Genomic DNA, 22,648 nt, shown 5'->3' with positions numbered 1-22,648 from the left:
TCAATTCTCCTATATTAATTAATCGGTTTGCCTTTACTTTCTCAAAGCTACCTCTTATACCTAAACCATGCACAACAAATACGAATACAACTAGCTATACAATTTTTTTAATTTCTTGTAAGAATGGCCTAGTGCGCCGTACCACAACTAGCTCTATAATATTGTGCAACGAATTGGTTAACCATTCTCTGTATATCTGTACGCTATCTTTCTCGTCTTCCACTGTCGATTTTTACCTTTCATACTCTACGCCGTACTGTCACAGACACACACAACCCTTCACTTTATCTCCTACTCTCTTTGTCCTTGGCTGTTCATCTTAAAAACACTGCTTTTCTTTCCATATGTTCATGGATAATTGCATTTCGATATAACATATCTCATCGTGTTGTAATATTTCATTCTTTCGTTGTACACTTCTGTGCTGCTCTTTCTCTTCTCTCTTCGTATGGCTCTGTCTCTTTCTTCCCCTGTCCTATCTTCATTTCTTCTACTTCGCCTACCTTCGCTGTCCACTAGATTAAACTATTGATTAATTTTCTGGCGTTAGTCAAATCATTATCGCTCCCATTGAATCCCATCCTGTTGTTGGCTCGTTGTATATCCACCACAAATGTTCTCGCTGCGGTAATGTACACAGTTCTGGTAGATGTAAGGTTTGGCAACAATGTATGTAGACTTATTAGCCCATGCTACAAGCATTATTGAGTACTCCTGGCCTCAGTAGTACCTGTGACCTTTAGACCTTCGTTTAGTAGACGAGAAATAGGATTGCAAGGCCACTGCATAGACTAGAATGAAAATTGCAGGATGAAAGCTATCTATACTATTGGCCAGACGCAGGACTGAGAACCGCAAAGCAAAGGAAAGCTAAAATTAAATAATCTCATCGTTGCATTGCTGCAACATCCAGAGTTCCAGTCACAGTGGCTCAATCCGGTTTCGTGATACGTACTATTCCTTCGGTTAAACTATCGCTCTTTACACAACCTTTGGATATTCTCCCGAACTTGCAACGTTTGTCAGACTCGTGAGCAATTCCTTTTCCACCATACAAATTCAATTATCCGGTACAGCATCATCCAGCAAGTCAGGATATATATGTTACAGCACTATCCCGATACGTTCCCTTACATGGTCCTTCACAGCCTCTCTTACAACCACTCACCCCCACCCCCACCACACCTCCACCCATACCCTAATGCCCGCTCCTTTCACTGCCACATTCGGCTGTCCTTTAAACTCACTCTCCCGTACAACTGGTTTTGATGTTCAGTTATGCCAATGGTTTTTAGTCGTTCTAAATTCTCAAATAAAAAACCGAACCCATATATTTCAATTGTTTTCCAGAAATATCATCTTGTTGGGTCACAACGCGAGGTGAGTGTCCGTGAACGTACTGAACGAATAAAACTTTCGTTTTGTTTTGTTTTCCTCTTCTGTTTACAATTTTTACTGCATCGTTACGGTTTCGGTTCTATTTGCGTTCCGGCAGTATGCAAACCTACCGAACTTTTCTGTTTACATTCATATCAAGTTGGTGTTTTTCATCATCATTATCTCTTTATCTCTCTCGCTCTTTCACTCTCTCTCTCTCTAGAGGACAGATTTCGTTGTAACTTTTTGATTTTGCTGTTCATTTTTCGTGCGCCCTTTCGGTGTCTATCTTTGCCTGTTTTTATGTCCATGTGTCCGTTATGATCGTCACCTTTTGAATGCCCGATTACACTCTCTATGTAATATGTATTTTCATATATGTTTACTGTTGATGGTGTCACTTCATTTGCAATCTATAGTTCCCTATTTGCAAAACCTTATTCGGATTGTTTTGTTTACATGGGTTACACAATTCCTTATTATGTCTTGCAGGCTGCATTGTTGATCATTCAACATCATCACCAAGATAATGGTAGCCGAAATTAAAAACACACGCATAACATTTCGTCTGATAAATTCAACTGTTAATGCATTTTTGCATGCTTTGTGTTAAACTCATGCCAAAATTGTTCTTGAAACCAGTTATTGTGCCATTCAACGCACAATCTCTCAACAACAAAAGAATGCAAAATATTTCGTCATTTGAAAAAAAAAAACAAACATTTCGTTTCGTTAAATATTTTGTGAAATATATAGCTACTGGTCTCGTATGCTTTGGTACTCAGGTTAGGCCGGCTGCTCCTCAATCCAGTGACTGATGATCCATCAGCCAAGCGCTAGCCTTTCACACATTTCGCAGCTTATGGACTAATACTATTTAATCATGATTAATGATAGTGATAGTTGCCTTCATTACTAACCAGTTTTAATGATCGTACACAATCGATTGTTCTGTTTGCAACATCGTTTGTGTAACAGTACATTACCATTCGTGTATTGTATTTTTTAAGAGAGCTTCTCTCGCTAATTTAGCTGCTAATTTAAATGTTGGTGTTTCCTTTATTTTCCAATCACTCAACGAAACGTATCAATTGAGTACTATTGAGCCAATATTCAATTAAGACAGTATAATCATGCAATTTTATCATCGATGAATCATTTGAAAGAAAATTTCTACTTTTGCAAAAATATACTCCGATTTCTAAGATATACTTAGAACGATGTATACTAATGTTAAGAGAAACGAAAAGTACACAGTATTGAGCTTCAATTTCAATCCCTTAACAAAACACCCCTATCCTTTTGAACAGTTGCAATCGTGCTAAAACTTTAATCAATCGGCCATTCTCTGCACTAAGAGGGATCCTTTCATGCCCAGTATTTCCGGAAAAGCTCATCAACCTAAATAGCATATCGGAATAAAAATAAATATCAACGAAATGGAGGAAACATCAAAAAATGCGGAAACCTCTACCTTAGCGGTGCAAACACGTTTAGTAGAATAGCCCCCAAAAAACCGCAACAGCAACGGAGTTACTGTTACGCTTGAGCGTGATGATGAATTTAATTAAATTTCATAATTTATTTGGTTCTGGGGCCGGTGCCTCTTGGATGTACTCCGCACACGTTTCGTTTACGTGCCGGTACGTGGTTAGAACATGCAGCGCCCACGTACGAAAACTGCCCATTAAAAAGTGCGAAGAAAAAGAGAGTGATTTACTAATTTAGGACAACAGGGTTGTGCTATAAGTGGCGTGGAATCTTAATCGACAAAAAACGTGCTCCAACTAGAAGCACCAGGAAACAGTGCTTGCTCCAAAATAAGCTTTCTATTTGTTCATTTTGTTCCATGATGTGCAGAAATTTAGAAGAAAACAACAACAAAACATTTAACAAAGCGCAAATGAAGTCGAAACTGTTCCTCTAGAATAATTGCCGTAAGCTTGAAAATCCAAAATATCGTTTGAGTCGAACCCCACACCTCACCTCACATTGAATCTACACCGTTTTTTTCATCCTGTTTTTCCGTAGAGTCTCATAAGCAATGAACTAATTCCTCAACTACTCGTTCCAGATACACTACAAAAGAGGTAAACGTTTAACAGAGTCTCCCAATTGCTGATTCTAAACTGCTCTTGCCATTGCCAGTCTATGCATACAAGCATATGTGAATGAAAACGATTGTTTCAAGCAAAATTGCATCACACAAGAAAAGCAAAAAAGAAAAATCATATTAATGTAGCAAAACAAAACCAACCAAAACTAATCACTCCCATCTAATCCAACCGTCACAAGACAGATAGTACCAGATTGTACTCTAAACTCAAGCCAAGTCCCAGGCCAGGTGAGACTCCTAAGTAGGTTGAGATTTGTTCTCCGTAGACCAGTCTCGTAGTAAGCAGCCATATATAATCTATATATATATATGTTTGTATGTGTGTCTGTGCGTGTGTGCTAAAAGCACATCAATTACTTTATGCTGCTGCTCGCGCCAATTTACTGCTTCTAAACCTTTCTTCCGAAAAAAAGCCACTCGTTAACCTATCTGTTCCTATGTTTCTCACTCCATCAGTTTGTTCCATTAGTGTGCAATGATTACCATGACCTAACCGTCGTTAAATTGGTCTAAATTTTTCCCCATATAAAGCACCGATCCTCTGCATCTTTAAAGTTGGGAATAAACCATAAATAAAAAAAAATCCCAGTTGATAACACCAGCTTGCTTGTTATAGTTGTTAGTAGTAAGAGACACTATCGAAATGTAGGTACGTAAAGGAACGTGTTGTATATACCGCAAACGTACTGTAATTGGTATGTAAAAAGTTATCATTTGCGACATTTGTTTATGTCCTACACTGAAAGCCTGTGCCTAAACATAGTCAATCACTGTCACACTTGTACTGCGAAACGGAACCGAAACTGCGGAAATGGAAACCGTACTTTCCGGCAAGTACTAGCGAACTAATCTGCACTGTTTTAACCCCCACCACACTCTCCAATAGTGGCCACGAGGCAGGGAAAATTAGTGATTATTCCTTAGTTTCACTCAAGACAATCTTGAAGACAAAACAAAACCAAACCAAACCAAAAAATCAACACGATTTGAGCAAGCACATCCGATTGTAAGAATGAATATGAATGATCACTTACATTTATTGCCAACGCTTTTCAAGTATTATTTTCAAACCATCGTGTACAAAATTCTTACCCATCATTGAGTACTGTTCAGTTATGTGCGTGTGTCTTCTTTTAAATAACCCTCTCTCGCCAAGCCAATAGAATATACATTAATTTCTAATTCTTCTCTAATCCATATCTTTCAATTTCACACTAACAACATATAACCCACGTACACGACCCCAAACACACACACACACACCATCGTTTCGTTGCAAATTGTTACACGCACGCAGTCGGCCAGCCTTTTGTAGAAGGGATATTGTCGTTGCCTCACCCACATCTACTGTTCGATAAAAAGTACAACTGCACAACGCACCGATTGTGTTGTATTGTATCGCGTTGCGGAATGTAGTTCTAGCTATTCCCAAAAGACAACATCACTCTACCAAAACCAAACCAAACACAAACTGAAAAAGAAAAAAAAAACAAACAAAAACCGACCTGCTAGAACCTGTACCATTTCAAGGCAGAGGCTGTTTGAAAGTAGAAGCAAAGGTAAGTAAGTACAGCGCGTTGTATAATATTGCTACCCTACAACTTAGTAGTTTTCTACCATCACCATTACCATCACCATCACCAATCACCAGATTGTCTAGAAAATCCTTCTTCTTGTGAAGTTGGCAACGACAACGAACGCAAGATCAATTGTAGCAACATCAACAGCCACTTTTTCCTATCAATGTATATTTCTCTCTTTATCTCTCTCTCTCTCTATTTCTCTCTCTCTCTTTCTCTTTCTTCTCTTTTCTCTTTCGCATAATCTTATTCCATTCCACGAATCTACACCACCGACTTCTTCTCCTCCACATTCACCAAACACCAAACCTTCCTTGTTTGTGCTATCAATACTTTAAATGGTTTCCCCGTACCGCTATTATATTCATATTAATATCCTTAATTGCTCCTATTTTTTTGTTAAATCAACATTCTCCCTTTTTTAACAATCTGCATTAATATGCAATGAACCGCCGTATCCTGCGCTTGCAATCTCAGGGCAATGCGCAAATCCTCTACCAGAATGTTTTGTTCCTTTTTAAACACTCTCCCAGTTTCCTCCATCTTCTCTACACGATCCTGTGTTGTTGGAAGCTTAACAGTAATCACACTATCCTCGAACGGAACTCTAACACCACCTTCCAAATTCACACTCTTCACACACTTTTGTGCATATTGTGTTCACCTGGATTGCATTGGGGCGACAACAATTATAAGGTAAAAGAAACACCGCTCTTATAAACTATCGATGCTATTAGATGTACTTTTTGCTGTGCTTTTCGGTCCCGAAAGTATTCCTTCTCCAACACGCAATACGCGTACATTATATTTTCAGCAAATTCATAGAAGCTCCATTACAAAGTAAAAGGCACTTTAATTATTGGCTTTTGTTACTTTTTTCGTCTTTCTATCGGCATAACTTTGAATCGCTTTCGATATGCAATTTTGTGATTTGCTTAATGTCTTAGTACCAGATTAATTCATGTTTATTTTAAAACTATATCCTTACCTGTGTGTATTTCGGTTCTTTCAACTTCAATCTATCAACTTACACTCCAACGTACTGTGTGCGCTTTATTCATCTCTCTTTCTCTCTGGGCATGAGAAATAATTGCTAACTTACTGAAAACCATACCATTTCTGTGTTCTTCTGTTAACTTTTCTTTGCTTCGATGGGGTCATCATCAGCTAGTGTATGTGTGTGTGTGTGTGTTCCTAGCAAAAAGCTTTTATTGATCATCCTTCATGTTCAAATGTTCATTATCAATTTGACTGTATTCGGTTCCTATGTTTGTTTTACAAGAAAATTTAAACTGAGAGAAAGAGAGCAAAATTAAACTTCTTTTTTCTTTGAGAAAATTTAAAGCTTCATTCACCACTATAACCACGCCAAAAACTAGCCAAAGCAGTGGTGGAGATGTTATCGTCAATAGAATGTGCTTTGCTTTTGAATACATACTAGCAAACAAACAAACAAACAAAAAGTACCTAAATCACTGCAGCGGCAGTTCAATAGTCCAGTTTTAATCAACATTGGCTTCTTTTGTGGCTGTACTTGTCGATTTTGGTTTGTCTATTACCCGTTACCTCACGATCTCTACTTTTACCTAACTGTTTTAGTTTTGCAGATCTTATTTATCATCACCGCTTCTACACCGCGGCTTTCATGTTGGTAAACAGATGGCTTCCCTGGTCCGTGCACTAATCCTGCGTTATCGTTATCTTTTGTGTTTTGTTTCCATTTCCATCTCTATCACGCCCTGCCCTGTTCCGAAATGCCTTACCTTTACAGATGGGGTCGTCATCCTCGAAGCGGAACTCCATCGCAGCATCGCGACGTCATCGACTATCGGACGGGCTACATTCGATCGCATCTTCGCTCTCCCTCTGGCCGGGTGAGATGACCGATCTGCAGCAGCAGCAGCAGCAGCAGCAGCAGCAACATCATTTGCAGCATCAGCAGAGCCTGCAGCACTTTCAGCACATCCTGCGCAATGATAGCAGTAGCGATTTCGTTGGTCTAAACCCGCACGCGAAACTGCGCCACTATTCGCTCACCGAAATGACAACCAACTTCATCCGTAAGCCGGGCTCGATCCGGCTCAGCCCAGGGTTGGGTACCGGGAGTGGTCCTAACTCTCTGTCGGCCACAGCCGACGCTCATCGCTATCCATCGATGAACGGGCGTAGCAGCTCTTACGGTTCGCTGGAGTAACAATGCTCCCTTTCCCCGTACGGAGCAACAGCTTAAGGACAATCTTTCAAACAAGCTGCGATACACAATACTTAGATGTTTCGTGCACAGGAACTGTGGCACGATTACGCGAGACGCGATAAAGTTAAAAGTAGAGCAGGTGGATTTTGCTTTACGTTTAATTTGTAGTTTCTGAATTTTTTTTTATGCTCGTGGACAAACAAACAAACAAACCACATCGTACCAAAGATCGAACCGAGTCACAATTACTTTAGTACTGTATTCACTCACAGCAATGCTACTAATAACGGCAGACAGTTAGGTGTAAAATATTTCGTTCGCCACAAGCATCCATAGCAAACAAGTTGGCAGTTTTCAACTGCCTGATAACGATTGTATCTAGAATGTAGTTTAGCAATCACTACACTAATTCCCCTTTGATAACATAACTATAGTCGTTTTATCAGTACCTATCACACACAGCCAGAATCTTAGTTATGTTTTAATTAGTGTACAGCGTTTATTCCCATTTTCAAAAGGAAAACTTTAATGAACTAGTAATAATGAGAATCATAACAATAGTGTAAGCAGCGCGTGGATAAGCGTTACTAGTTTACTAACACTAACGATAGCACTTCTCTACGGTAAGCTACGGTTACTGGCCCTGGCAGACGACAACCTGATGGCTAGAACCTGGTTTTACAACATCTGGTTGTAGCTTAACGTTTCTAAAATTACCGTTCGGAATTGATGTATCCGGTGATAGAGGCAATTTGTTAATAGTTTAACTAGTTGAAGTAAAATACCGATTTTTGTTTATAATATTCAAGTCGATTTTATTCCACGAATGGTTTAGAATGAATGTTAACCAACGAAGCGTGTTGTGCTAGTTACATATTTCCGATAGAACACGTTAAGAGCAATGTTTGCACACTTTACACAACTCACAAAGATGAACAATGTGTGGCAATCGAACAATAGCTTAAGGTACACCAAATTCCATCAAAACGGCATCATATTTCAATGATAATTCCAAATACATATTTACACATTCAAACGAGCGTAAACAACGAATCCATTTCTGTACAATGATGTTTCAAATCACTCCTTGCACTCCTGCAAGGATAGTGTTAGTTGGAAAATTCTGAAACCCAAATGAAATATCAGAAACAATGATTGCAATTCTTCCACAAAAAAAAGTTGTTTGGTTTAATTTATATTTGTGTTAATTTGTGTAAAAATAATACTAAAAATAAGTACTTAAGTACTAGCTTTTGGCTGGAGTTGTGATAGTTGGTTGCTCATTGAATAGGTAAGTATTAAAGCAAAGATTCATACCATCCACACATTGTCGGATTAAGGGTATCGGGGGCCCTAAGCAGTAAGACGAGTAGAGCCCCCCCCCCCCCGACGTGGCCCCAAGCGACCGCCTTGTCCGCCCACCGTTAGATCCGCCACAGGTGGGTTTTAGGTGGCCATCATATCCGAATGAAAGTATCGCTCAAAAGAGAACATCAATTGTTAACGATTGTTTCCTATGTTGAATGGATTTGTATATAACTTAATACGAACTCGCGATATTCTAAGCTTTCTCTATGAAACAGATGTCCGTGTATCATAATTTTGTTAGGCCACAGTACCAGTACCACACATAGAGAAAATTAGACTCACAGCTAAAGCATGGTAAAGAATTGCATTGTCACGCTTTTCACGAAAAACTAACGTACGTGTAGCTACAATAAGACTCAGTGTATACGATGAGCTGTTGGAAATTGTAAAAAATAACTTTAAACATTTAAAAACCCTTGCAACTGATGCATGGACAAACTGAAACACAGATAGTTTTCTATCAGTTTCGATTACGGGTTTTAGCCGTTCTAGCTGATGTTCTTCATACGTCTTGCGCTAAAGAAATTCGCCAACACCCCCTGCTTTTCTCCACTCGATTTTGGTAGGAAAAACATTCTTCTTTTAAAGCACAACAACCACCAAGACCTGCCTGTACCACACACTAGTGGGCTTGGCTTTCAGTGACTTATGGATTACTCATAGCAGGGTAGTCAAAAAGTCCTACGTATGAGGACACGGTCCATTCGAGGCTTGAATCCATGACGGCCATGTTGTTCAATCGTACGAGTTGGCGACTGTACCACGCGACCGGCACATATTGGCAGGAATTTTTGAACGTATGGTCGGAATGCGTATTCTCACCATTTGCTAGCTATTATTTCCACCGTCTGTTCTACTGCTAAAATCTCCAAAGAAATAAGATAATTTTCTTTTTTACAGTTTACAGTTCTAGAATGAAGTTATGCGTAAACAATACTACAATACAATACCTTTAAATCAACAACTTAACAATGTTTTTAGATCGTTAAAGTAATAATTAAGTAATCATTAATTTGTTAATTGCTAAATTTACAGTTGCCTCCGTATTCAACGGGGTACATCAAGAGTGAATGTGAATCATTACCATTCCTGAAATTAAGACCAAACAATATTGGCCCGGGAACTGTTCCTGAACCCAAATTGAACCTGGAACTGAACCTGGAAGACAGATCGTTCCTGAAACTGATCTTGAACCCAAATTGTTCCTAAAAAACTGATTTTGAATACAGGCGGTCCCCGAGATACACGGTTGATGGGGACCGAAAACGGCCGCAAAATATCGCGTATCTCTAATTTCTCAATTAATTATTTGATATGATTCTGACTGAATTTTACAGTTTTAACCTTTTGAATTAGTTTTAAACATTTGATCAAAAGGGAAATTATTCGGCATTTGACAATTGATGTGTCAAATCAGTACAATATGCTCAAATAACTGTCAAATTTAGAAAATCTAAATCTAGCGGTATCAAAACCGCGTATAAGAGATACCGTGTATCTCGGGGACCACCTGTACATACTTTTGCTGGAACTGATTCTCTGATCCATACTGGGTCTAGTACTCATCATGTAGGTCCTGGAGCATAAGCCAAATCCATGGAAAAGATCCTGTTCCGAAATCAGTCCTGTTCCTGAACCTATACCGATGCTGGAACAGATTCTGAACCCATACCAGCGCTGGATCTGCTCCAAATCCTATACGACTTTAGTATTTGTCCTGTACTTATGTCACTCTTGAAACAGACCATGAACACCTATCGCTTATTGAACGGATTCCAATCCCATACAAGTCCTGAAACTGACTCCACGGCCATTCCGTTCCTGAAACAGATCCCAAACTCATCACGGCCCTGGAGCTGGAACTTCATGAACTTCTCTACTGCTGCTGAAACCGCTAAGTGACTCCGACCAGCATAAGCATAAGTGACTCCGACCTGTTGGTGCTGCGAGTTCAGGTCGGGTCGGGCCAAGGTGGGTTCATTCCGACCCACGGGTGCAGCGAGTTCGGGTCGACCCGACTGATGATTAGGTGCGAGAAAGCATAACCGACTCCGACCTGTAGGTGCAGCGAGTTCGGGTTGGGTCGAGTCAAGATAGGTTCAATCCGACCCGACGGACTTGCTCGGACCCGACTCCGGGTCGGGTCGTGAAATGAATCGTGTGACCCACCACTAATACCCATCACAGTAGCTTTGTTTCTTATCGAATCTTCAATACCTATTTAACTTTGTTTTGTTTATCTTATTTTATTTATTACAATATACAAAAGCTTCAATTCATCGCTATAACCCGATGGCGTTGATTTTTTTCGAAATTATTTTATTTTAATTGTGTACGAAAGAATTAAAGAGTAAATCGCGCAAAATAGCGCCGAGCAGCGACTCATGCCCAATTTCCTCGAACACCTATAATATGCGTTTCGCGGAAACATACTGTAATCATTTTGAAGCATTCGTTAACCCTTAACGTTTGCTTTTGCTCTGACAATCTGTCAAGTGTGGATGAAATGACGTCATGAATTTATTATGAAACTGTCAGCTGCTCTAATTGTTGTTTGTTTGTTCAGCGATCCTCGATCAGTAAAATTTCTTCAGTTTAACTTTCACTCGTTTTAAACATAGTTATTCGACTGTATTCAAACGTCATACCAGTTGCAACTGACCTTCACCTTTGTACTTTGCTGAAATCGCCATCCTATAACGCACTTGGCATACATTATGGCAGCAGAACAAACCCGCGACACTGGCACAAGTTGGTGGAATGAATTTTCTAATTTTATGCGTAAAGATACGAAAGGCGTTGAGGTAAGTGCCTGCATCGATTGTATTGTCTGAGCAGTAAAAAATATTTTGTATTAATGTTTCGGTCCGGCTTTACAGATAGTCAGCTACACAGTATCTGGAATTTTACTGGTTGTGGCCTACAGAAAAATACGTCCAGTAAGTTGTGATCATTGTTAAATACACTCAACACAGGGTATTGATGAACATTTTTTTTTTTGCAGGTCACTATTTTCGGGAAACCATCGGACATACCGCATCATTTTGTCCGTGATCAAGTAAAACAGTATGGTAGGGTAACTAAAATAGAACCGTCACAACTGTACGGTCCTCTGCTAGTTGTGCAACATCATCCACCGGCGAAGGTATTTTTTTGGTCGAGCAAAACCATACCTATCAAGATAGATGGTATCGCTATCAACGCCAATGGGTATTCCTGGTTGCAGTCCGTTGTGATCGGCAAAGAAATATGCTTCATCCCGATGAAGGAACCATCCAGCGCAGCTCAGATTGAATGCCGTGTCTGTATAAACGATTCGAAAAAGCAGATAGATGTTGGTGAAGCATTGCTTAGCCTAGGGTTCGCCAAGCTCTCCGTCCCGGTGCCAAAATCGGTACGAAATCGAAAAGATGTGCACGCTGTCGCACTATATCAATATTATCGAACTTTGGCCAAAGCTGAACGATACGCCAAGGATCGTCGCAATGGTTTGTGGCAAAGTTCGTTGGGTCCCCGGGTTTGGCCACTATCCTTGTGGCCTGTATTGTGGGATCGTGTGACCAACCCCAACCGCGTGCCGGCGCTTGTTCGATGATGCACTGTTCCAATCTATGGTTCACTACAGTGAGTGAGAAATAGTAGAAAACTTGCAGTATGTGTAATGCATATTTTCTGTTGGTGCCTTAAGCTTGTATATCTATGACAGAAAAAGCAATCAATAAAATGTTACAAATCGTACTTAAACTTACGCTTCAATACAGTCCTACCGGCGTTTGATGTTGACAAGATCAGGAATCCAAATTGAAGTTTACGAACAGAAACCATAAACCGAACCATCGAGAGATTGACATTTGTTTGTTTGTATGCGGCGAAGGGATGAAGGAAACAGTGCGAAACATCTTGAACTACATCGAAGCTCTCGCTGTGCTCACTTTCTGATCCAACAATCATTTCGTCGATACCTTTTTTCATAAGCTGTAACTCCCGCCAGCATAAGATACCAAAATCATTCAATCACACGTATTATCGATGTAATACTGTGTCTCATGTAATAGACATTATTCAAGGGCAACACTATGCACAATGTGTGCTATTTGAGCTAACATCCAAACAATGAAAAAGGTAACCTCATTTCACTGGGTTAGCACCGAAGAACATGTTGAGAGGAAACGTTAGAAAACACGCAAGATAGTGTAAAAACGCACATTCGAACCAGGAGACAGCTTATATAATGTGATGCGAGATTGTAATGTTAATCCTTTTGCAGTGTTAATGTATGTGTTTTCATTTCCCGCCTAAACGATTCAGGGACGCTAGGAGCTTCCTCGCTAGCAAAACAAACCACTGGCAAGACGTGTGTGCTCTTCACCCGGATTGGTTTTTACACAGGGCCCTCGATGCGTGTGTGAGTGTAGTGGTGAACACCGTGCCCCGTTTGACGGTGTGTGCAAAAGCAATGAGTTAAGATTCGACATCCAACTCTGGTGGAGAATATGTCGATGGTGTTCTAGCAGATATCGTACAAAAAAACCCGTAGTGTGCTTGCTTATCTGGGATAGATGGTGCAGAATCTACTGCAAATACGCAGATAGAAGTGAAATTTATTGTGACTCTGTCGGCTGATCACTATGGAGCAGAGTATCGCACAAAGCAGTTTGGTGCCGGTGCAGAACATGGAAGATGGTTCCCAGAAGTCATCGGAGCAATCATTCCAGGACCACCGCACTCTAATACCCAATTCTACCGACGTTAGTGGTTGCTGCAGGTTGTGCTGCAATGAAGATTCCCATCTCCGAGAACTTTTTGCAGGCGGGTACAAAGAGGAGCTGCTCGTACGTAAAATCTTCGAGTGTACCACAGTGGAGGTATGTGCATTTCATTTCCAAAGATATTCTACCTACACAACATACGTGAAGTTGTCAGCAAACCCCTCAGCCAGGTACCTTTCTAGAACATGAAATGGTATCGTTCGGTCTATCGGCAGATTCCATTATTTCCATTTTCTTAAATCCGACCATTATTCTGTGCATGACTTTGATTACTCAGATCACTTTGGCCAGTGACCCGGATGCTCTGATATGCTATTCCTGTGTCGCAAAAATTGAGGAGTTCCATCACTACAGAGAACAGTGCCGCACCAACGATGTACTGCATAGAAACTGGAAACGCCGATTGGGAGGGCAAATCGCTACGGCTTCATCTTCATCATCGATGATACTTCCCGCAAAGTACATCAAAAAGGAAAAAGATGTGGAGTCCTTTGAAATCAATGCTGGTGACTTCTTCCCGGTGGATGTTCCGCAACAATCCGATGAGATGTTTGGTATGCATGGACCAATTGCCAGTGTTGCTGATTCGTCTAGTGCGGTGAACGCATCATCTGCTCCTAACGAGGTAGGTCTTATTTAGATGTAGAAATCGGTACCAATTTTGCAACGAAGCACTGCTATCTAATTTGCTGGAATACGTGCGCATGTTCCACCACGATCCGATATGTTGGTGTATTTCTGGATATTCAATAGCAGTCATAATTAAGGTGACGTCCTCACTGAAGGTACCAGATCTTCGCCTGAGGCGTATATTTATTGCATGTTCCCCTCCTTTCGTTGCTACTAAATTTCTGAGTAATTTTGGTCGTGCAATCTTCATAAGACAATTTAGATGTAGTAGACATTTTCTCAATAGTGGCGCAATGGATGTGGCTATAACATCCACATGGCGGAAATGAAGTTACGAAAGCAAAGTTTTCTCCAGCGATGTGTGCGTTTCATATTTTCATTCCCAATGCTTGAGTTCCGACATCTTGCGCTCACGGACACACGTCAAATCTATTTCTAAACCGCTGTGGTGTGATAGAGACAGAACGATGGAGACGATTTCTGAACTCCAATCTACCGGATCTGAACAATCGAAAATGCTTATTGATGGGATCACACACAGTATAGTAGCATTTTGCTGCAGGTGTTGTATGGTACTTTAACGTGGAAACCAATATTTTTTATATAAAATAACACCTAAAAGTTAGATCTATCGCTCAATATTGTATTGAAACCACCTCAACCTTAACCTATACAAGTAATTTGTTTGTCGTATCTTAAGTCAAAAATATTAAATTTAGATGTAAGATGTAAATCACTGTATTTACTTGAATGTGTAGAGTTTTTAGGACCAAAAATTGTTTGGCCAGAAACAATGGTTTATTACTTGTAGATATGATAATCCACCGTTGCTTTGCATTATTGTACCTATTATTTTTAGCACGATGTATGCAATACTCCAGAAGAAGAAGAAGAAGAAGAAGAAGACGAAGAGGAGGAAGAAGAAAATCTTTTGGAGTTGATGCCAGAACGTCCACAAGATGAATTCCGTTTTTTGTACACCAATGACAACGAGGAGTTCGCCAAAGTAAGCTAAATCAGCTTGATTTTCTTCAATAACTCTCTTACCTTTGTATTATTGCTTTTGATTATTTGAAACAGCAAAATGATTTCGATTGTGATGTGCCGATCAAAGAAGAAATGCCCGATATTGATGACACAGCCGAAGACATCTGGAACAATTTTGAGGACGATGTTAGCATGGACCATACTTCGGCATTAATACCGCTAATGGAAAGTTCTTCATATTCAGTGAGTGTCGCACCCGAAACAGATTCACAGAGGCCTTTCCGCGAGGTATACAACGGTGAGGCGCTAGTTTGTCTGGTTCAAGACGGGTTTTTGTACATACAAAAAGGGAAAGGGCAATGGCATTGCCGAGTGGAAGATTGTGCAGCTGCAATCATCAGGCGAGCAGAGAGCGAATACCTGGAAACAAACAACATTCTTCATACGCATAACAAGGAAGTGGAAAATAGTGCAACCGATTTGCAAATATGGCAGCTGCTGAAAAACGCATCACCAAACGGAATGTCGGATGAGCTGTTCCATTATGTAAAGAACGTAAAAAAAGGAAACTCAATCGTATACAAGGGCTATCGATACGGCATGAAACATAGCAGGCTAGATGGCACAATATTTTGGAAATGCAACGCTTTGAACGGCACTTGCCCGGCTGGACTGTATCAGAGTACAAACAATGAGTTCGAAACTGTTGAAACTCATTTACACAAGCAGCAGGAATCCAGCTGCGAGACAACACAACATAATTCAAACGTTACAGACGATGACGTTGATGAATTGGCTGAAAATACACCTCTGAAGACTAAGATTAAATTACGGATCGGTCAGCAACCAAATGCAATGGAGAGTCGATCCCTTTCTCCTTCCACGGGCGGCGAGAAGAACGATGATTTGCAAACCAACCAAAAAGATGACAAGAGAGTTGTTCGGAAAGGCTATGGTCACAAAATTGTGAACAACGCAAATGGTCGACCTCGCCTTCATTTCGATGGGAATCTATACGTGCGCGAATCGGCTCGAGCGGACGGAGTGGTGGTATGGCGTTGTCGTCGAAATTACGATATGTGCGGTGTTGTTGCATTCCTACATCCAGATGGATTAGTGGAGGTGAAGGGAAACCATGATCATTCTTCCATCAAAAGTACGATGAGTATTACAGAAAACATGACCAGAACCAGAAACTATGAACTGTCGCCCACATGGAAAGGTGGCGAGGCACTCGTGCTAAATGGATATCGGTTTCTGAAAGCCTATTCAAGAGTAAATGGGATGAGCTTGTGGCGTTGCGTTGGTTCGCTGGGCGTCGTTTGCCGCGTGAAGGTCACTACCGATGCGGATGGGGTGGCCTATATCTCCAAAAATGAACAACATTTGCATGATAAACCCAAACGGCCCCATAAATCCCCGAGCAAGGTTGTTGAAAATACCCAAATCAAGGAGAAACAGGCAGATAGTGCCAACAAAAATGAGAAAAAAATGGTCCGTTTAGGGAATCAAATTACCAACAAGGCATGCTCACCAGTTCGGAAAACGGTGAACGTAACACGAAAATCCAATGAGTGCGCTACTACTTCTGCCGCTGGAAAATCACTAAAAGTTATGTCTAAATCACAAACGGCGCGCAACTATCGAATTATAAAGAACAAGAAAGGTAACAAGGCTCTAGTGTACGGCGGATACCGGTATTGCAAAATTCGAACTCGTCAAGATGGAAGCATCTGTTGGGTGTGTCGGATGAACAAAAAAACGTGTCGCGCTGGAGTATACCAATATCCCGATGGTCGATTTGAATGGATTAATGAAAGGCGTCATAATCACAGCCCCACCGATGCAACAGAACCATCACCATCACCATCACCTTCACCTCCGCCTAAAAAGATGTCGACAAAGGTGGTTAAAAAACGCCCGTTTCATATAGACGACGAAACGTTTGTAAGCAGCGAGTGGTATCTAGTAAGGAACAAAAAAAATGGTGCATCGCTCATTCACGCTGGTTACCGTTATAACAAAAAAGCAGACCGATCGGACAATACATCAATGTGGCGCTGCTCCCAAGCCAGCAATGGTTGCCGTGCTGGGATTGTGATGTACACCAACGAGACGATAGCAAAGCTCGAAGATATTGATCATACCCATCCGCCTCCTGCTAAGACCAGTGGCGACGAGGACATTATTTTCAATGATCTTGATATAAGCAAAGAGTCTGCTAGTACGAGCAAACATTGTAGCAACCCCGGGGCTAAGATAGCTAACTTGAATAGATGTATTGAGGAAAAAGATGATCCTGAAGCAAATATGCGCTCGTTGCTAAACAGTACGCTGGATATATCCGACGAGCCAAAGAATGAAGTGTCTGAAAAAATTGTGATCCCAGCTGCGGAAGCCCATTATCGATATGTGAAAAACCGACGCCATACGCAAGGCTTGGTTTTTCGAGGTTTTCGATATTCGCGCTCAACTATGCGCGAACGTAGCGATGGTACTGTGAAGTGGATTTGCCAGATGAACAGAAAAACCTGTCGCGTCAGCTTAAAAATTATGAAGGATGGAAGTTTGGAAATGGACGATCAGAAGCACAACCATTTGCAGCTGCCGGAGGATATGGACGATAACTTTACTGACGAAGATGATGACAACGACGACAATGCTTCAGCATGGGACGAAACTTTGGACGATCATAAGAATGAGACGCATAACAAACAAATCAAGCCTAAGGTTAAAGAAGAACAGGATTACTATTTTGCTTTGAATCGCGCGAATGGGGAGAGTTTGATATTCCAGCAAAACCGTTTCAGCAAAGATTACTCGCGCCCGGACGGATCGACCGTTTGGCGCTGTATGGTGCGTCAAGCATGTATAGGTAGAGCATTGCTACGTCCAGACAATACGTGCTGTATGTATCGCAATACATATCACAATCATCCTCCACTGGATGTGCTTCCACCGCCATTGCGATATCCACCCAAGGAAACTAGTTCACAGGCATCACCCGAACAAACCTTGCTAGCAGAGCTGGCAGCCGAAATACAAGACGCGTCCTCAAGTGTGATTGTGAAAGGAGATATGGTTATTTATAAGCAAAACCGTATGAAAAAGATAAAATCATTTCCTGATGGATCCGCCATGTATGCTTGTGCGGAACTAGACAGCTGCAAATCGTTAGTAAAACTACAACTGGAACCAACTGAAGGTACAACATCCTCCCCGGTAATACTATTCGAGTGGCCCCATAACCATCCAAGCTTCTTAACAGCCGCTAGCAACAGTAGCAAGAGTGCCGCGCAAGACTTTCCACATAAGACTTCTACCAAAATGTCAAAACAATCCACCAAAGGTGTTACAAAAAGTAGTAAAGAGTTTCAACTGTATAAAAGTGATCGGGGCCATATTACGCTAGTGTACAAAGGATATCGTTTTTCACTGCGCAGTCATAACAACATAACCGACGACACCGCGTGGAAATGTCGCGCAAACAGAACCTGCAATGCTTTCGTAGCCTTTACCAAAGATGGCAAAGTTGTTCGGCAGGGAAACGGTAAGGCGAAAGCTGTGTCACACAATCATCCCATTAACGGTGAATATATTGAGCGGGCAGTGCCGTTTGAATTGGCAGATCTCGACCCACCTGCAGAGAACTTGGGTGTGTTTGCTGCTCAATGGTTGAATGGAATGTACAGCGGAACACTTAGTGGCAAACCAATTAACTCCTCCTCCTCCTCACCTAAAACCACTGAACGCATTGATCGACACAAAGTGATACACCATAAAAACTTCTCTTACAAACTGCAGACAATTAAGAACGGTCGAGAATGCTGGCGCTGTACAATGTTCCAAACAAGAGCTTGTCGGGCTGCTCTGTTTTGTCACAAAAATGGCAAAATTGTAGAATGTACCAATGGGCGTCCGCATAACCACGAAGCAACCAAGTCGCGATCGGATGCACAGGAAGATGTTACCCCACACAAGACAAATAGTGGTCCCAGAGCGAAATCCACAGCCACAGAGACAGCAGTCGCTGTGTATCGTGGTTCCGAACAGTACTCCGATCAAAACAACAAACATCAGCCCAATGAAGAGAGTGCTGAAAGTCCAACACCTGCATACCAAGTAGTGCAAAGGGATGGAGTTAATATTCTGCACTATGAAAGACATCGGTACGTTGCTTTGAGTAAACGGGATGCTGCCGATAACCCAAGTCGGTGGCGTTGTTGTTTGTGGAACAGCCGTCATCAGTGCCCGGTAGAGCTGAAAATCCTGCCAACAGACGAAATACACTTCGAAACGGACCCAACGCACAACCATCGACCACCTCCGGCTGAGCCTCTAGAAATGGAGCGTGCTCCTTCCGTGCCCAATGTGAAAGGTTCCAGAAAGTACCAGCTAATGGGACGATCTGAGAGGACCGTTTTTTACAAAGGATATAAATATTTCTGGAAAGAACGAAAGGACGATATGACGCACTACAACTGTATATGCAACGTTTCCCATGGATGTCCGAAAAGTGTGAAAATAGATCCAAATGGATTGCTGTTTGAATGTTCCAACGCTTCCCACAACCACGAGGCGACAGCAGAAGACAGTCGATTGAGCACATCGTCGCAATTGTACACCCCAGAGGCCATAAAGCACGAATCATCAAAGACTACGAGGCATTGGTCCGCTGCGTCAAAGCAGGCCAGAATGGAACAATGTTCAAAAGTTGGCTCCAGCGACTATACCTTTGTGCGATCCTCCCAGGGAGTATCTATGCTGTTTGCAGGTCATAAATATTGGTTTCACAGCAAGCTGTCATGTGGACTGCATATATACCGGTGTCGTTACCAGAAGCTGAAAGATTGTACCGGTTCTGTGTATCTAGATACCGAAACCAATCTACTGCACCATCGTTTGGACGCCATGCATAATCATGAACCAGAAATGGAAGATGCAGCGAGTAAAGATAAGGTCAACGATGTGGTAGGCGGCAAACCTGATAATTCAGCCCAAAAACCGAGTTCGAAAAAGTCCAGCTATGGATCCAACGAAAAGCATGGTGAACCTTTCGCGCAGAGTCAGCTGTACCCCGTGGTGCCTAAAAAAGAAAGGATAAAGAAAGAAGTAACCATAACGGACGAATATTCGTTCCTAAAAGACTCGTACAGCAAGAATCTGCTTTTATACCAAGACTACGTGTTCGAATTTCTTGCTTCGCACTATCGCAACAATGGCAGCAAATTTTACAGCTGCCTATATTCGGAGTGCTCAGCATCTGTAAAGCTTCTTTCATCCGGCAGCTTAAAGGTATTCTCTCCGGTTCACCACGCACATGAACGACCCGATTTGACTGATTACCGTACGGTTGGTCGTGGTTCGGCCGACTATCGTTTGCTACCGACAGCTCCCGGCTCAAACCCTGTGATACTATTTGAAAGCCATCGGTATTGTGCTTCTGCGAGCCAGGCCCTACCAGACAATACGACAATGTTTTACTGCTCTAGAAAAAAGTCTAGCGCCGCAAAGATCAATCTCAATGAACGGTGTCTCGCTTCGCTGGAACTGTTACCTAACGGACGAGTCATTACAGATGGTATTCACCAGCACCCTGTGTGTAGTCAGCCCACTTCTAATGATTCCGACACCCCAAATTCATCAGAATCGACCGAAGCAAATGTGATGGTTATGGAAGGACGATCCTATCGATACTACGATAAACGACAGGACGGAACAGTTGTAAGGATATGTGCAGATGACCCTAGGTGTATGGCCAAACTCTATCGCGCTCCCGGTGGTAAATGGGAGCACGGTAAGACGAAACATGTATTGAGACATGTAATACCAAAAGTGGTGAATCCAAAGGTGGTTCCAGTTTTACCAGCTGCATCAACTAGTGCTGCACCAACAGCCACTTCCAATCATTTGCCCAATGCCAATCCCAGCAGCAGCGGTAACTTGCGAACCAAGTGGTTCGAAGGGAATCGGTACAACTTTTATCTGACCCGTCGCGACGGCGTACAGTACTGGCGTTGCAGCAAACGCATGGAGGAAAACTGCGATGCCGGTATCTTGTGCTACCCTTCAGGTACAATAGCGCCAGCTAACACCATACCTCATACGCACTCGAAAATAGAGCCGAATTCAAGCAAATCATCGCATAATGTGGTACAACGACCAACAGTGTTACTACCGGATGAAGGACAGAGGGTTCGGGAAAATACGGAACCTACATCTTTGGTTTTTATCAAATCAGAATCGAGTGATGGAAGTGGGAAATCGCAGTACGAAATATTGAAAAAGGACGAGCGGAAAAAAATGTTCATGATGTACAAAGGCGTTCAATACATGCTGCGAAACCAGCGCTCGGACGGCATATGGATTTACAGGTGTCGCAACAGGTATTGTACTTACACCTTGCTCATGACCAAGAGTGGAAAAATAATTCCCAAAACTACCTGTTGGCATAGTTGTGAGAATAGTCGTCAGCCACAAAACAATAATGAGACCGCATCGAAATCTACTTCCTTCGCGAGTGTAAGCGATTTGAGTTCCGATAAACCTGAAATAGAAGATCCCGATGATTTGATTAATGAAAATGAAAGTACCGAAGAACGATCGACTACGAAGCGCATTCGATTGAACAGCGGCAACTTCGTGGAGCTAGAGCTAGAACAAACTGCGAAGCAAAACAGCGAGGACGAAGATGTCGATGAAGAGCGGTTACGATGTAATAGTAGAAATGCATCGGAATCTTCTGGAGCAGCCATAGAACCAGCCATGGTCAGTTTACCTAATCTGCCAGAGGTAGAACCAGACGAGGCAATAATCGAAGAAAGTAGTAGCAGTAGTAGCAGAAGGCACAGTCCCCTAACAGAGAACATCCCGACAATCGAGTGGGAAGAGGAGCATCTGGAACAGAATGATGAGTATGATGAAACCGCGGTTAATACTAACGACGATGTAGAAGACTTTGAACTGGATTACGGATCTGATGTACCTTCAAAAGAATTACCTTCCTCCAACAATCCGTGTACGAATTTTACGCGAATTGTTGTTGCAAATAATAATACCGAGGATAATGACTCAAACACAGGTAATATGGAAACTGGTGACTGCACGGAATTTGGGCTGTTAAAAAAATGTAACAAAATTGTTTTTGTGTTTACAGGATTTACAGGAGCTGATCCGATTACAACCACGCCTGGCGATGCTGTTTAGGTGATAATAAACTGTTTCTTTCTTTCTACTCTCTCCGGAAAACGGAAATTTTGATTTTGAAGTTCTAGACGTAAAATGTATAATCGTGATCATCATCCGCTGCATTGAGCAAGCAAATTACTATTTATAATGTGCTATCTTTGCAAAATCTCTCAATTTTCAATGTTTGAAGAATTTTTGGTTTCTCTCAGAATCAGGAAATTTTTTATGTTAATATTATTCTTCTCTTCTCTTATTGGTTAGTTAATGTTTACTGTTTTTACATATGAATTATGGATTTATGAATACGTGCTTAAGGATCGGCGTTTATTTCGGATGAATAAAACCTATTAACGAAATACATGTATATTTGAAGCACGTAACCAATCAGCGGGAAATAAAATAATGATGACAAAGCTAGACATTGTGCCCAGGAAAATAA

At 41.6% G+C, this 22,648-nt stretch overlaps 3 protein-coding genes across 4 annotated transcripts in view; all 3 read left to right on the top strand.

Annotated features, from left to right (window-relative positions):
- The window catches only part of LOC120908785 (solute carrier family 35 member F4), a 28,460-nt gene extending 20,140 nt beyond the window's left edge, over positions 1-8,320 (top strand). Inside the window, 2 exon segments of the mRNA XM_040320141.1 lie at positions 1,351-1,380; positions 6,845-8,320. Coding sequence (XP_040176075.1) covers positions 1,351-1,380; positions 6,845-7,267 — 453 coding nt within the window. The 3' untranslated portion in view covers positions 7,268-8,320.
- Positions 8,321-11,158: 2,838 nt separating this feature from the next.
- On the top strand, positions 11,159-12,383 carry LOC120903515. Its single transcript, XM_040312999.1, has 3 exons — positions 11,159-11,439; positions 11,515-11,574; positions 11,640-12,383. Exons 1-3 carry the CDS (start codon positions 11,353-11,355, stop codon positions 12,228-12,230), a joined length of 738 nt encoding a protein of 245 aa, XP_040168933.1. The 5' UTR covers positions 11,159-11,352; the 3' UTR covers positions 12,231-12,383.
- Positions 12,384-12,478: 95 nt separating this feature from the next.
- Positions 12,479-22,573, top strand: LOC120903504. Of its 2 annotated transcripts, none has more exons than XM_040312988.1 (6): positions 12,479-12,757; positions 12,944-13,500; positions 13,682-14,029; positions 14,894-15,040; positions 15,115-22,102; positions 22,178-22,573. In XM_040312988.1, exons 2-6 carry the CDS (start codon positions 13,264-13,266, stop codon positions 22,225-22,227), a joined length of 7,770 nt encoding a protein of 2,589 aa, XP_040168922.1. In that variant the 5' UTR covers positions 12,479-12,757; positions 12,944-13,263; the 3' UTR covers positions 22,228-22,573. The 2 variants fall into 2 exon arrangements, with proteins under 2 accessions (XP_040168922.1, XP_040168915.1); XM_040312981.1 differs by having other exon boundaries at positions 12,479-12,868.
- The last annotated feature ends 75 nt before the right edge of the window (positions 22,574-22,648 follow it).

The sequence above is a fragment of the Anopheles arabiensis genome, chromosome 2 (assembly GCF_016920715.1).
Source record: "Anopheles arabiensis isolate DONGOLA chromosome 2, AaraD3, whole genome shotgun sequence".
NCBI classification, from domain to species: Eukaryota; Metazoa; Arthropoda; class Insecta; order Diptera; family Culicidae; genus Anopheles; species Anopheles arabiensis.
Note: the sequence above shows the minus strand (reverse complement) of the source record. Positions and strands in the feature narration are given on the sequence as shown.